The sequence below is a fragment of the Podarcis liolepis genome (genome assembly GCF_965112155.1).
Source record: "Podarcis liolepis genome assembly, chromosome: 8".
NCBI lineage: Eukaryota > Metazoa > Chordata > Lepidosauria > Squamata > Lacertidae > Podarcis > Podarcis liolepis.
In genome coordinates, this window is record NC_139560.1 from 11780039 (window position 1) to 11795158 (window position 15120).

The following is a 15120-nucleotide window of genomic DNA, read 5'->3' on the forward strand; positions in this document are numbered from 1 at the left end:
CTCAGATATAGTCTTGCCAATGCCTAAGCCAATACCGCTCTCATTCCTGTAATCAATAAAGTTGTGGCCAAAATTTTGCCCAAAAACCTTAAACAAAATATCTGTGTCTTTGTGAATTTATTTATTCTAATGAGGGGTCGGCTTGAGGGTCTCACCACGCAATTCTCAGAGCTGTTCAGGAATCTATCCCTCTTTTCAGGGAACATGTGAATCTCACTGGCAAGTACCTAGGGTTTATAATAAGAATGATTTATTATTTATCTGACCGAGCTGCTCCAGCCACTCTGGGCGGCTTCCAACAAATTAAAACACAATACGACATCAAATATTAAAAACTTCCCTGAACAGGGCTAAAAACAGTGTTTTTATTTGAGGAAAAATCAAAACAAATTCTCAGGAATAGCAATCTACTAAACCAGTGGTCCCCAATTAACTAAGTACCATGGACTCGTTTTTCAAAAGCCTGGCCACGGACTCCTGCTTTCTGTGGTAGTTTTTGTCATGTGAATAGTGTCACCATGCCTTCCAACACATCCCAGCACAAAACCAGGCCATCCTCTCGTGTGAGTCACATGACTTGGAAGAGAACACAGAGCCCCAAACCACATGTTTTTTAGAACCACGGTCTCACACGAGGTATGTGCCTGGCCACTATCTCATGTGCTTTGGGGCACCGTGCTCTCATCCAAGAGCAACGGGCCCGCAAAATGAGATGCCCCAGACAGTTGATAGATCTGTGCCACAGACCTCCTGGGTGGGTTTCGCGGACCCCCTGGGGTCTGCGGAATAATAAAAAATCAAAGTGTTGGTGCTGACCTTTAAAGCCCTAAACAGCCTTGGCCCAATATACCTGAAGGAGCGTCTCCACCCCCATTGTTCTACCCGGACACTGAGGTCCAGCACTGAGGGACTTCTGGTGGTTCCCCTGCTGTGAGAAGCCAAGTTACAGGGAACCAGGCAGAGGGCCTTCTCAGTAGTGGCACCGACCCTGTGGAACGCCCTCCCACCAGATGTCAATGAGAACAACTACCAGACTTTCAGAAGACATCTGAAGGCAGCCCTGTTTAGGGAAGCTTTTAATGTTTGATGCATTACTGTATTTTAATATTTTGTTGGAAGACGCCCAGAGTGGCTGGGGAGGCCCGGCCAGATGGGCGGGGTATAAGTAATAAATTATTATTTTTTTTTTATTATTATTATTATTATTATTATTATTATTATTATTATTATTTATACCCCACCCTCCCTGGCCAGAACTGGACTCAGGGCGGCTAACACCAATTAAAATTACAATAAAACATAATGGGGCGGGGACAAACAAACAAAACCAGTTTCTTAAAATACGAGTTAAAATACAAGTTAAAATGCAGCCTCATTTTAATAGTAGCCCATAAATCAAAACCATAAGGGGAGGGAAACATAAGGGTCAGACTGAGTCCAAACCGAAGGTCAGGGCAGCAGCTCTGTCTTGCAGGCCCTGCGGAAAGATGTCAACCAATTGCGAACCACTGTCCTAAACCAGTTCCTCCTAATACCAGTTGCTGGAAACCGGAGGTGGCCAGAGTACTGTTGTGCTCATGTCCAGCTTCCAGGTTTCCTCCAGTCATCTGGTCAGCCTCTGTGAGGATGCTCGGCCAGATGGGTCATTGGTCTGATCCAGCAAACTCTCCTTAAATTCTTATTCCCACCCAGCTACTTTTCCTCTGCCCTCCACCCTCTTCTCTATCCCTCTTCCAGATTTTGCCTCCCGTGCTCCCTTGGACTCCCTGCTCCGACATATCCCAAAATTGTGTCCTCCAAGCACTCTTCTTCTCCTTTTCAACATCTTTATGCGCCCCCTCGCCCAGCTTGTCTGGAGTTTTGGGCTGGGCTGCCATCAGTATGCTGATGACACCCAACTCTATCTGTTGATGGATGGCCATCCTGACTCGGCCCCAGACACACTGACCAGATGTCTGGAAGCTGTGGCTGGATGGTTACGTGGGAGCCGGTTGAAGTTAAATCCTTAGAAGACAGAGGTCCTCTGGCTGGGTTGGGATGATATGGGATTGGGGGGGGAGCAACTCCCATCTCTTGCAGGGGCACAATTAGTGCCAGCACGTCCGTTAAGAGTTTGGGTGTGATCTTTGACACCTCCCTGTCCATTGAGGTGCAGATTGCAGCTATAACAAAGGCGGCATTTTTTCATCTCCGCCAAGCTAAGCAGTTGGCTCCTTACCTTTCTCGCCCTGACCTAGCCACTGTGATCCACACCACGGTCACCTCCAGACTGGATTATTGTAACTTGCTCTACGTGGGGCTGCCCTTGAGACTGACCCAGAAACTCCAGTGGGTGCAGAATGCCCTGGCGAGACTCCTTACAGGGTCCTTGCCGTGGGATCACATTCACCCGGTGCTATACCAGCTGCACTGGCTCCCAGTGGAGTACAGGATCAGGTTTAAGGTGCTGGTTTTAACCTTTAAAGCCCTATACTGCCTAGGACCCTCGTACCTATGGGACCAACTCTCCTGGTATGTCCAACGGAGGACCTTACAGTCTTCAAACGAAAACATCTTGGAGGTCCCGAGTCACAGGGAGGTTAGGCTGGTCTCAACCAGAGCCAGGACCTTTTTGGCTGTGGCCCCGATCTGGTAGAGAACTCTGTCACAAGAGACTAGGGCCCTGTGGGACTTGTCATCTTTCCACAGGGCCTGCAAGACAGAGCTGTTCCACCAGCCCTTTGGCTGAGGCACAGTCTAGTCCCCTCCTTTGGTAATCCTCACAGAACTCTAGCCCAATGGTTGCCATGGATTTGATTTTGAATTGATTTTAAAATGAATTGATTTTAGAATGTTGTGTTACTTTTATTGTTGTTAGCCGCTCTGAGCCCGGCTTTGGCTGGGGAGGGTGGGATATAAATAAACTTTTATTATTATTTTATTATTCCTCTTTCAAGACACCTCCGCCTGGATTCTCACGATATCCTCTTTTTCCTCCTCTTCCTCAGGATGGTACCCATGATCGTCCAGTTTTCCATCCTGATTATGCTGCACTCGGCTCTTGTCTTAATCACAACCGCGGAGGATTATAAATGCTTGCCTCTGGTGCTCCGGAAAACGTGCTGCTGGATCAACGAGACTTACTTGGCCAGGAACGTCATCATCTTTGCCTCGATTATGATTAATTTCCTGGGAGCCATCATCAACATCGTAAGCCCCCAAGGGGGTCGGGAAGGGTCTGAAGATGGGCAGAGGGCAGGGCAGGGCTGGGGGAGAGGAAGAAGATTTATGAATTATTTCAACGGATAGCTTTTTCTTTTGCTTTTGCAGCCGCAGGAGCTTCTAATGCGTGTATACAAGGGAGGATTTTAATGTTGTCACACAGACAAGCCAGAGCTGTCGAACATCAGGGGAAATCAGTCTGCTGTAGTGTGGGATTACATAGAGCCTGATTTGTCCCTTGCGAAGATAATCTTTTTTTAAAAGAAAAAGAAAATCCTCTTGCTTTATTCTGCTCAGTATATGTTGCTATTTCCGGCTACATATAGACCCATACTGGAGGATTGAATTAAAAAAAAAAATTCCACTGAAAACAGTTCATGTCCATGTGAAGATGGCAGTATCAAATCAATAGCTCATGTACTGCTAGACTGTACTCTTTATAAAGATTTGAGGAGTGATTTTATTACTTACCCCTCTGCTACTATTCATACCAGGTCGCTTGTCCTTTCTTCTGCCAGATCAAGATAACCAAACGACAGCAAAAACTGCAATTTTTTTTAGCAGGGGCAATTAGAATAAGATCTATTATTTGATTAACTTTCTAACATTGCTCAGCTTTTTTTAAAAAAAGAAATCAAAAGAAAACCTATTGGCTCACATGTATGATCTGCAGCTGAAGGAACGTGTATCAGTTCTGTCATTTGTATTGATGTAAAAGTAATTTGTAGGGATGCGGGTGGTCTAAACCACTGAGCCTCTTGGGCTTGCTGATCAGAAGGTCGGCGGTTCGAATCCCCACAACGGGGTGAGCTCCCGTTGCTCTGTCCCAGTTCCTGCCAACCTAACAGTTTGAAAGCACGCCAGTGCAAGTAGATAAATAGGTACCACTGTGGTGGGAGGGTAAACGGTGTTTCTGTGCACTCTGGCTTCCATCACGATGTCCCGTTGTGCCAGAAGCGGTTTAGTCATACTGGCCACATGACCTGGAAAGCTGTCTGTGGACAAATGCCGGCTCCCTCGGCCTGAAAGCAAGATGAGCTCCGCACCCCATAGTCGCCTTTGACTGGACTGAACCGTCCAGGGGTCCTTTACCTTTCTTTATAATAATAAAAAAATGTACCGTATTTTTCGCCCTATAGGACGCACTTTTTCCCCTCCAAAAATGAAGGGGAAATCTGGGTGCGTCCTGTGGGGGGAATGCAGGCTTTCGCTTTCGGTGCGCACCAACCCCTCTCACACTCCAGGCTTCAGGATGCTCTGTGCAACCCTCAGGAGACCGGCTCCGAGGGTTGCGCAGAGCTGCCTGCAGTCCCCGGCTCAGCACAGCTCTGCGCGGCCATCGGGAGCGGGGCGCTAAGTCCCGCCCCGCTCCGGATGGCGGTGAAGAGCTGCCTGCCGTCCCGGGATCAGCGCAGCTCTGCGCGGCCACCGGGAGCTGGGGGCGAAGCCCGCCCTGCTCTGGATGGCGGCGCAGAGCTGCCTGCCGTGCCAGGACTGCAAGCAGATCTGCGCCGCCATCCCGAGCGGGGCGCTAAGTCCCGCCCCGTTCTGGATGGCGGCGCAGAGCTGCCTGCCGTGCCGGGACTGCAGGCAGATCTGCGCCGCCATCCGGAGCGGGGCGCTAAGTCCCGCCCCGCTCGAGATGGCGGCGCAGAGCTGCCTGCCGTCCCGGGATCAGCGCAGCTCTGTGCGGCCACCGGAAACCAGGGGCGAAGCCCGCCCCGCTCCGGATGGCGGCGCAGAGCTGCCTGCCGTCCTGGGATCAGCGCACTTCTCCCCATCGCCAGCCCCACAAGCTCGGGGGACAGCGGGGAGGCAGAGCGTGCCTTCCCACTGTTCCCTGACCTGGTTCTTCCAGCCCCGCACCTGGGGGGGGAATAAATTCCCCCCCCCAAAAAAAAAACTAGGTGCGTGCTATGGGCCGGAGCGTCCTATGGGGCGCAAAATGCGGTATTTTGTATAGCTAACTGCTTAGCTCTATCCCTGGTATATTTTATCTTATTGCTACGTCTAGTGGCTAATGCAAATAAAGTACCAATCTATTTTCCAACTGCATATAGTCAGCTGTGATAATTTAGCTTCCCATAGACTAAGATGTATAAATATAGCCCAAATCAGATTTGACTGAATTAGCAAAGAGCCTTAATTCTTTGACACGTTCCTGTTTCTCAGACATCTAAACTGTTCATGACCAGGAAATTGGTTCTCACTGTTTGGTTCTGGAAGTTCTCCAACTTTTAGGTAAGCCATACAGTGGTACCTTGGTTTGCAACTGCTTTGGATTACAACTGTTTTGGATTACAACAACGTCAAACCCAGAAGTGTGTGTCCCTTTTTTTGGATTGCAATCCTCTTTTTTTATTATTACAACCAATTTTGGGAGGGAGGCCCCATTGGCGAAAGCACGCCTTGGATTACAACCTGTTTTGGTTTACAGCCGGACCTCCAGAATGGATTATGGTTGTAAACCAAGGTACCACTGTATAGGCTTAGCTCCACCAACCCAAACAGGGTCTGCCTGGATAAAAGGGTTTATTACACATAAAATAATTAAAAACAGTTGAAGACAACAAAACCAGTGGATACAGTTAAGAGAAAACTGAAACCCTAAGAAATGAACACTCGTGGTAATCACCTTGAAATGTTGGTGTAGAAGGCAATTAATAAATTAATTGTCATAGTGATATTATAATAATCCTTTAATTCTCTTCCCACGCCAATTCTGATTCATTACTCTTCCAAGCAGGGAGGCTGGCGACACTCACCCATTGTTCTTGGCCTGTGCTGCATCTTCCTTCTGCCCAAAACCTTATGAGAATTTTTATTTTACCTGCCATTTTAATATTGTTAATCTTGTCAGTGAGATTTGCTAGTGATGCTTCATTATTTTCTTAATTTCTTATTATTCTGTTGTAAGCTATTTTGTTGAGGACGCAGGTGGCGCTGTGGGTTAAACCACAGAGCCTAGGACTTGCCGATCAGAAGGTTGGCAGTTCGAATCCCTGCGATGGGGTGAGCTCCCGTTGCTCGGTCCCTGCTCCTGCCCACCTAGCAGTTCGAAAGCACATCGAAGTGCAAGTAGATAAATAGGTACCGCTCCGGCGGGAAGGTAAACAGCATTTTCGTGCGCTGCTCCGGTTTGCCAGAAGCGGCTTAGTCATGCTGGCCACATGACCCGGAAGCTGTACGCCGGCTCCCTCGGCCAATAAAGCGAGATAAGCGCCTCAACCCCAGAGTCGTCCGCAACTGGACATAATGGTCAGGGGTCCCTTTATCTTTACCTTTTAAGCTACTTTGAGGGATTTTTGATAGGCAAAAAGGGACCTATCGACTAAAATACACATACACACACAAGGTAATATCCCTTGTCAATGTTGAACCATTGATTTGATAAAAAATTCCTTCCAGTAGCACCTTAAAGACCAACTAAGTTAGTTCTTGGTATGAGCTTTCGTGTGCATGCACACTTCTTCAGATAAGTGAGTCTACGCTAACATCGGGACGCAGGTGGCGCTGTGGGTAAAAGCCTCAGCGCCTAGGGCTTGCCAATCGAAAGGTCGGCGGTTTGAATCCCCGCGGCAGGGTGCGCTCCCGTTGCTTGGTCCCAGCGCCTGCCAACCTAGCAGTTCGTAAGCACCCCTGGGTGCAAGTAGATAAATAGGGACTGCTTACTGGCGGGAAGGTAAACGGGGTTTCCGTGTGCTGCGCTGGCTCGCCAGATGCGGCTTTGTCACGCTGGCCACGTGACCCGGAAGTGTCTCCGGACAGCACTGGCCCCCGGCCTCTTGAGTGAGATGGGTGCACAACCCTAGAGTCTGTCAAGACTGGCCCGTACGGGCAGGGGTACCTTTACCTTTACCTTTTACTCTAACATCAGATGTTACCCAAAGCCAGTATTTAATCACTCTCATATGGCTGACCCATAAATGACTTGATTTTTTGCAATAAAAATTCTTCTTCTTCTCCTTCTGTGTCCGCAGCTATGGTGTGATTTTGACAAACCGATGCCCTTTAAGAACCAGACTTTCAACTCTTCTGTGTATTTAACGGACCTTTGCTCCTACCCAGAGGTAATTCTGAGCGGACTGTTTTAGAAGGGCAGTGCATTTATTCACAACTAACCTTCCCATTCCAAGGCTCCGCAAGAGAGTGCTTATGCAATAGAGACTGTCACTGCTGAGGTCTCCCCCACCCCAACCCGTCACTGAAGTCAGCGACCACTTTGCATGTAGAATATCTCAGATAGGACTGGGAAATGCGCGCCCTGGCTGAAATCCTGGAGAGGTGTTGCTAGTCACTGAGCTACATCTAACTCGATCACATTGGTGTTCTTGTTACAAATACAGTGGTACCTCAGGTTACATACGCTTCAGGTTACATACGCTTCAGGTTACAGACTCCGCTAACCCAGAAATAGTGCTTCAGGTTAAGAACTTTGCTTCAGGATGAGAACAGAAATTGTGCTCCGGTGGCCCGGCGGCAGCGGGAGGCCCCATTAGCTAAAGTGGTGTCTCAGGTTAAGAACAGTTTCAGGTTAAGAACAGACCTCCAGAAGGAATTAAGTTCTTAACCAGAGATACCACTGTACACTAGATCCAAACCCTGTTCAGGAGCTCCAAACCTGTCAGACACAAAGCAAGCCTTTAAAATAGAGGTTGGCTTGACCACCTTTTTCCCTCAGGTTGCTGAACAGAGTTAGGATCCAGCTTAAGTCTCAGAACACCACTTTGGGAGGAAGAAGAAGAAGAGTTTGGATTTGATATCCCGCTTTATCACTACCCGAAGGAGCCTCAAAGCGGCTAACATTCTCCTTTCCCTTCCTCCCCCACAACAAACACTCTGTGAGGTGAGTGGGGCTGAGAGACTTCAGAGAAGTGTGACTGGCCCAAGGTCACCCAGCAGCGGCATGTGGAGGAGCGGAGACGCGAACCTGGTTCACCATATTACGAGTCTACCGCTCTTAACCACTACACCACACTGGGGACTTACACAGGCCCCAGCTCAAGCTCAACCGAAGTTCTGCCTTGTCCAAACTGCAGATCTTGCTATAGGACTGCCTCCTTACTGGTTGAAACCAGTGTGGTTTACTAGACTGTTGGCCTTTGAGTAGGTAAATATCAGCCGTCAAGTTCACTGGGTAGCCCCCCATAACCTGCCTCACAGAGTCCAAAGTGGAGCTGAGTGACCTTATATGCAGAGAGGTGATATACAGACATGTGATAATGATCAGAGACTGCAATTCTACACCAGTGGCCAAAATTGTGAAAACTTTTTGGGAAAAGTGTATTTCTGAGGCTTGATGGCTCATAACACCAGGTTTTTTTCAGAGTAATACCATAAAATTATATATCAATGGAGAGATAATTTAATGAAGAATCCTTCCTAGAGGACTTTCCAACCCGGGCTGCAAGTATGGCCAACAGTAGCAGCCTGGAAATAGACAGCCAGAGTTGGGGGGAACGAACTGAAGATTCACGAGCGCTGGAAGCTGAAACGAATTCCTATCCCAATCTCCTTTCCAAAGTATTTCGTCTTCACCGGCATCCTGGCGATGGTGACCTGTGCCGTGTTCCTCCGTCTCAATTCCGTCCTCAAGCTCGCGGTGCTGCTCATTATGATTGCCATCTACTGCTTCCTGACAGAGACCATTTACGCTTCGCTGTTCCTGCGATACGACGACATCAATCACAATGGAGAGTAAGTGTTTAACGCAGCTTTAAACGCCTGCAGCCCGGGATCTTTGATGACATTGAATTACCCCTCTTCCCTCTATAATAAACGAAAATCTGCCCTTATTCCCTTATGGGGGACACAAGAGCCCTTATAGGTTCCTTTGTAGGTTCTCCATCGGTCAGAGAAAATAACAGAGGCCAAACAGAGAATACTGAGAAGCAAAGCCGCTAGTAAGCCTGAGCTTTATTGAACTGTTGCAACAGGGTGCCCCTTCGCACGCAGGAGAAGGAGGAGGACCCCGAACCAAGGTGTGCCCGCCCTTATATAGACATTTTGAATTGCCAGCCCTGGAGTCCAAGACCACCCCCAGAAACATCATACATACATCACAGAAGGGGTGTAGCTCAAGACCACCCCCCAGACACATCATACCTACATAACAGAAAAGGCAGTCTACAGCAGAAAACTGAGTGCGTTGTTTACCTCCTTTCTGGCAGGTTACCTGTTAATGCTTACCTGATTGGATACCCTGGGGAGCCTGGCCAGTATTTTGTCATGATAAATACTTAGTTCCTGAGCCAGGTCACAGGCTCACCCTATTCATACACAGACAGACATACCCTTAAGACAGGATTTGTGAATGAAAAGACAATGGGGAGGCTTTTCCATTTCCCTTGACCTTGCAGAGAAATCATTTGGTCAGTTTGGGAGTCAAAATGGTTTCAGGGCTGTTTTCCTGTGCTGCTTCAGACATGTGGTTTATATATTTATGTACTTGTTTGCTTGGTACATTTATGAACATTTATTATATCTATAAGACCTTAATTTTTTTATTTCACCTCCATAATGCACCGGAGCACAGACTTTGAATACAGAATGTACTGGGTTCAGTCCCTGGCATGTCCAGTTAGGGCTGGAAAAGCTGCAGAGCTGCTGCCTGTCCGTGTAGACAGTACTGAGCTAGATGGACCTATGGGATGACTTGGTTTAAGATACCGCATTTTTTGCATCCCACGGATTCATTGAAAAAAAATCTGGTAACCTTATATTAAAGGCCCCAGGCAGTTCCATGAAGGACTCTACAATTCTTGTGCATGAGTGTTTCATTGACAGCCACACTCCATCATGGGTTTTGTAGTCTTCAATTCCTCACGAGGCTGTGTTTGTGAGGCTCTCAGCTGTGAGAGGGGCAGGGGAGTGAGGATTGCAGGGGGATGTGAAGAGATAAGCCTCCCCTTCCTACACATTGCCTTCACAAAAAGAATTGGGTTCCCTTCTGCTTGTGATTATTTCAGGAAAAGCAAGGCATGAAGCTGCCTGCTACATAATTAAGGCAATTTCTCGTTCTGCCCTCACTTTTCTGCGTTCAGAAAAGTGAGAGAGGGAGGAAAACACAGCTTTAGCTTCTCCCAGACATTCACACCTGATGCCTGCACCCCATCCTCATTTCCATGCGACAGCCTAGCCGGCAACTGACAAAAGAGCTGCATTTTTTGACAGTAATAGGAGTAAAAGATTGACACCTCAAACCATCCGTGGTATTGCTTTCCTATTTGTGGATCCATAATAAGCACACCCTCTTTCATTTCTGATGAATCCGTTTTCCAGCTGATGAGATATTCCCAGCACCACTAAGGAATTATCTTGTCTAGATATGAGATGACTCGGGTAAGGGTCTCTATTTCTCAAGGCTATTTTTACTTTCGTTATTTGAAGAAATGAAAGGATGTTGTGTAAGGATCTGTTTATATACCCAGCAGAAATGGCAAAGCTTTTTTTCCCCTTCCCCTGAACTGCAGCACTTCAGTCAGCACGATATGCTCACGAGGGCTGGAGAGGGTCAGAGGAAGAAGAGGGTATTCCAGACTTGAAAAGACCCCTAGCAGAGAAAATCCCTGAGTGTAGAAAGCTAGTTTACCAGGGAGAAACCCAAGTTGAGCCCTTTTCCCTGACATGCTAGATTTCTAATAGCAGGAAGTTTGGGGCAAGGGAAGCAGTCAAAATGAGAGCTTCCCACCTTGACTGGACCTAATGGTCAGGGGTCCCTTTACCTTTACCAGATTTTCTTTCAGTGAATCCAAGGACACTTTAGTTAATTAATTAATTAATCACTACACATTCGGGATGTTGATGCTGCAGCGATGGCGGTGGCAGAAGGGCCGCCGCCACCTTGACCTCAACCGCCACATTTCCCCTTCCTCCAAGGCTTCTATCTCCTTTCTCCATGAGCCTGGGCAGCCCCTGAGTTGTTCTTTGGTGGTGGTGGGGAAGCAATGCGCGGTGGGTCAGGCATGGGGAAGGTGGAGAAGGAAGGCCGAGAGCAGCGGCAGTGATGAGGCTCGGGCAGCGCAATGCCTCCCTTTCCATCGGAGCAGCCCTGAAATATACTCGGAGTCGAGTGTGGATTTCATGCTCTTTATTCAGCTCAGAGTAGTGAGGAATGGAAGTTCCCCCGAAATGTCTGCTTTATTTACACAATGGGCCCCACGTGATTGGCTAATTCTGGGATTCTCCTGTAAGCCAATCAGATTGTGGATTCACTTCCACCTGGAGTTGGATTGGGTGGCTCCAGTGGACCATCCGACTGCTGCATTCTGAATCCTATTGTTCTAGGACCAATCAGACTGCTGCATTCTGAATCCTATTGTTCTAGGACCAATCAGACCACTGCATTTTGGATCCTATTCAACTCAGTACATATCAAGCCCCAGTCCCATTCCTACTTGTGTGCAAGCAGGAGGGGGCAGGGATCCCTCAGCTGGGAAGCGAGGCTTCACACTGCCTTTCGGAGGGAAGGTGGAGGCAGCCCAGAAACTGCATCTTAGATCCCCTGCACCACCATCATATGGGGACTTCCGAGCAGCTCCTGAAGCCAGCCAGAGCCAACTGCTCCGGGCTGCTGAGACTGCCGCTGCTGTGTTTCCTGGGGACATTAGATGAAATCCGGGGACATTCTGGGGATGGAATTTGTCTGGGGACTTATTCGCAAATCTGGGGACTGTCCCCAGGAAACGGGGACGTCTGGTGTTAAATAGTGGGTGAACATATCAGACGACACAGCGATTCTTCAAACAGCTCTTGTTTATTCACAGGCCAGAACAGAACTGAACTGAAGGGTTCAGCCTGCCTGCTTATATAGAGCTCCACTACCACGCAACTGTAACAATTTTCTATAACTATCCAATCACTGAACGTCACTTTCAATCCCTTATTTGCATATGTGGACCTAAGTGAAAACTATTTACAGTATCCCCCTGCTGGCCCAGGGTGAGAACTTCAGTACATAACATCTGGTAACCCTACTTTAATATTGATAGGACATTTGATGCCAACCACTTAGAGGTTTTGAGGTTTCTCCCCTAAAGCTTCTATGCCTACCTAGCGCAGGAACAGGGCCGGATTTCGGTTTGATGAGGCCCTAAGCTACTGAAGGTAATGGGACGCTTTATATGTCCAGCTGTCCTTTATCAACAACAAATTGTTGCTGTTTTTGTGTTGAATATATGCTATATGGTAATTTATGGACCTCATAGGTATCTCAAGCCATTTGCCCATGTTGCCATGCAACCAGTCCATGCAGAATATAGGCACCGTATATATAAAAATGAGCAAACCAGTGATATTTTAGGGAGCAGGCTAGCAGGCGGGGCCCATTACTTACATCACAGGAGCCTATACAACACAAACCACTGTTGCTGTATGTAGGTTTTATTTTATTTGTTTTTTATCTTATATTTTGGAAATGTACATCCAGGTTTTTTCCTTTAATTTTTTGGGGGGACCCCCCCAAGAGAATGCAGCCGCAAGCTATAGCTTGTTTCGCTTATATGTAAATCCAGCACTGTGCAGGGATCTCTGTTCTAGCCACAGTGGGAGAATGAAGAAATCAGCCTCCTCTCCCAGCACGCTGCCTTCCCAGTAAGAATTGGGCTCCCCTGCGTTTGCCATTTTGGTTTAGTTTTGTTGTTGTTTCGTTTTATTATGCATTTTGTGTTCTCATTTTGCATTTTTTATATTGCGGACTGCCCTGTGACCTTCGGATGAAGGGTGGGATACGAATTTAATAACTAATAATAGCAATAATGCAAGATAAGTAGCTTCACACTATGCAGTTAAGCAGACAGTTGGTTTGGCCCTGGCAGCCTTAGTTCAAGATAGATACTTTCACTATGATAAAGGTTAACCTTTTCCCTGCACGTGGACCCTACAAAATGGGTCTTTTATTTCATTTCTTTGTATTTGAACCTTTGCGATTCCTACTCTTTCTTTTTCCCCCCACCTTTTTTCTAGCACAGACTTTTTGGGGACAAAGGAAGCCTCCTTGCTCCTCATGACCATGTTTCTGCTTGCTGTATTTTACCACGGCCAACAGGTAAGGCAAAGGGTTATTATTTATTTCACATTCTCCCCCAAAGTGGAAAATATCCACAGTGGCTCCTTAGCAATTACCTTCCAACTAATGGCTGCCATTTGGTGCAAATAATGAAATATCAACCGGGAGAATTTTATGACCTTCAATAATTGGATGTCTAATTAACCTTAAAGAAAGACTGATTAGGGAGAAAAAGTATCCTTCTCTATGCAGTTTTGTTCTCTCTCTCTCTTTCTCTCTCTCTAATCTAGGTCAGGGGTCAACAAACTTACCATGTCTCGGGCCGGTGTCTCCAGTGCCGATCGCGCAGCGGGCCAGAGGGTGGGGGAGTGCATGCCCATCCACGTGCGTACACGCTATTTCCGGCGCACTTCCAGGTCAGAGGAGCACCAGAAATAGCTTGTGCACATGTGCACGGGCCTCGTCCGACCCGGATGTGCACCGGAAATAACGCTTGCTCATGCGCAAATAATGCTTGTACATGCGCAAAAGCTATTTCCGGTGCTCCTCCGACCCGGAAGTGGGTAGCCGCACAGCGCCTGGGGTCACCGTGGGCCGGATAAACGTGTCCTGATCTAGGTTCTCAGTTCTTCATCTGTCTTTCCCAGCATTGCAACACACTCCAAATGAATCAAATCCCAAAGCAGAGGTGGATATAAATGGTCTTTATTGTGAGACACAATTTGGGGGGGGTTATCTGTGCCCCAGATGTTGAGTTCAGCAGAGACAGGGTAATTTATCCCAGTGGTGTCTGTGATTGCATCACTTTGTTAAGGCAGGGATGTGGTGCCCACAACCCACACACACTGCCTCTTTGGTCATGAAGTTGTGATTCTGGTTGCTTTCCTCTCCCTTGAAAAGTGCATAGAGGTGAAGGAGGAAGTTAGAAGACTGACACTCTTTCCCACTTCCTGTTTCAGATCTATGTGCTTGCCAAGACTCAGATGAACTCTATTTAAATCTAGCAGATCCATTGGAAGTGTGTGCATGTGTGCACACACTTTCTCTCTCCCTCTTTTCCCTTGGAAGGGTTGATCTTGCAGAGAAAGGAGAGAAGTGACCAGAGAGTTGTTGTTGTTTAGTCGTTTAGTCATGTCCGACTCTTCATGACCTCATGGACCAGAGCACGCCAGGCACTCCTGTCTTCCACTGCCTCCCACAGTTTGGTCAAACTCATGCTGGTAGCTTCGAGAACAGTGTCCAACCATCTCGTCCTCTGTCGTCCCCTTCTCCTTGGGCCCTCCATCTTTCCCAACATCAGGGTCTTTTCCAGGGAGTCTTCTCTTCTCCTGAGGTGGCCAAAGTATTGTAGCCTCAGCTTCAGGATCTGTCCTTCCAGAGAGTGGCATCCAAATGTCAAAAATCCAAATGTGCCCAGGAGCCTAAAAGAATTAGCAGCCCCTGCACTAATGGATGGTGACCATTCCCTCTTGTGAGAAAGGATGAAGCACTAGGCTTAAGGGCAATTAGGAAGATAGTCTTCTTGATACTTTCCCCTCTAGCTGTTTTTTCTGTTCTAAATCACACGCATGTTCTTGTTGTTGAGCTGACATATGGCAGCCCTAAAGCAGCTGGGGGGGCAGGACTCCTAGATCATCATGCCAAGTTCAGATAATGTTGGACTGCAAGACCCATCAGCCCCAGCCATGATCAAGGATGATGAGAGTTGTAGTCCAACAACATCTGAAAGGTAGCATGTTGAAGAGGACTGTGCTACGCAATCATCCATCCAGGCATTTTTCAGTCTCAAGACTGCTCTGAGCTTCAGGTGCTGAGCTGTGCCTTGTGCCTACAAACCATTCTGTGATCCAGAAAGTGTTCTCAGGGAAAGTGAAGGTTAGCAAATGCTTGGGACAGTAATCCACAGTGCCATA

At 47.6% G+C, this 15120-nt stretch overlaps 1 protein-coding gene across 2 annotated transcripts in view; it reads left to right on the top strand.

Annotated features, from left to right (window-relative positions):
- Positions 1 to 15120, top strand: part of ADCY8 (adenylate cyclase 8) — a 142224-nt gene that overhangs the window by 101006 nt on the left and 26098 nt on the right. For both annotated transcript variants that reach the window (XM_083516550.1, XM_083516551.1), the window contains 4 exons: positions 2988 to 3189; positions 7182 to 7271; positions 8726 to 8898; positions 13165 to 13246. In XM_083516550.1, coding sequence (XP_083372676.1) covers positions 2988 to 3189; positions 7182 to 7271; positions 8726 to 8898; positions 13165 to 13246 — 547 coding nt within the window. The remainder of the gene's footprint in view (positions 1 to 2987; positions 3190 to 7181; positions 7272 to 8725; positions 8899 to 13164; positions 13247 to 15120) is intronic.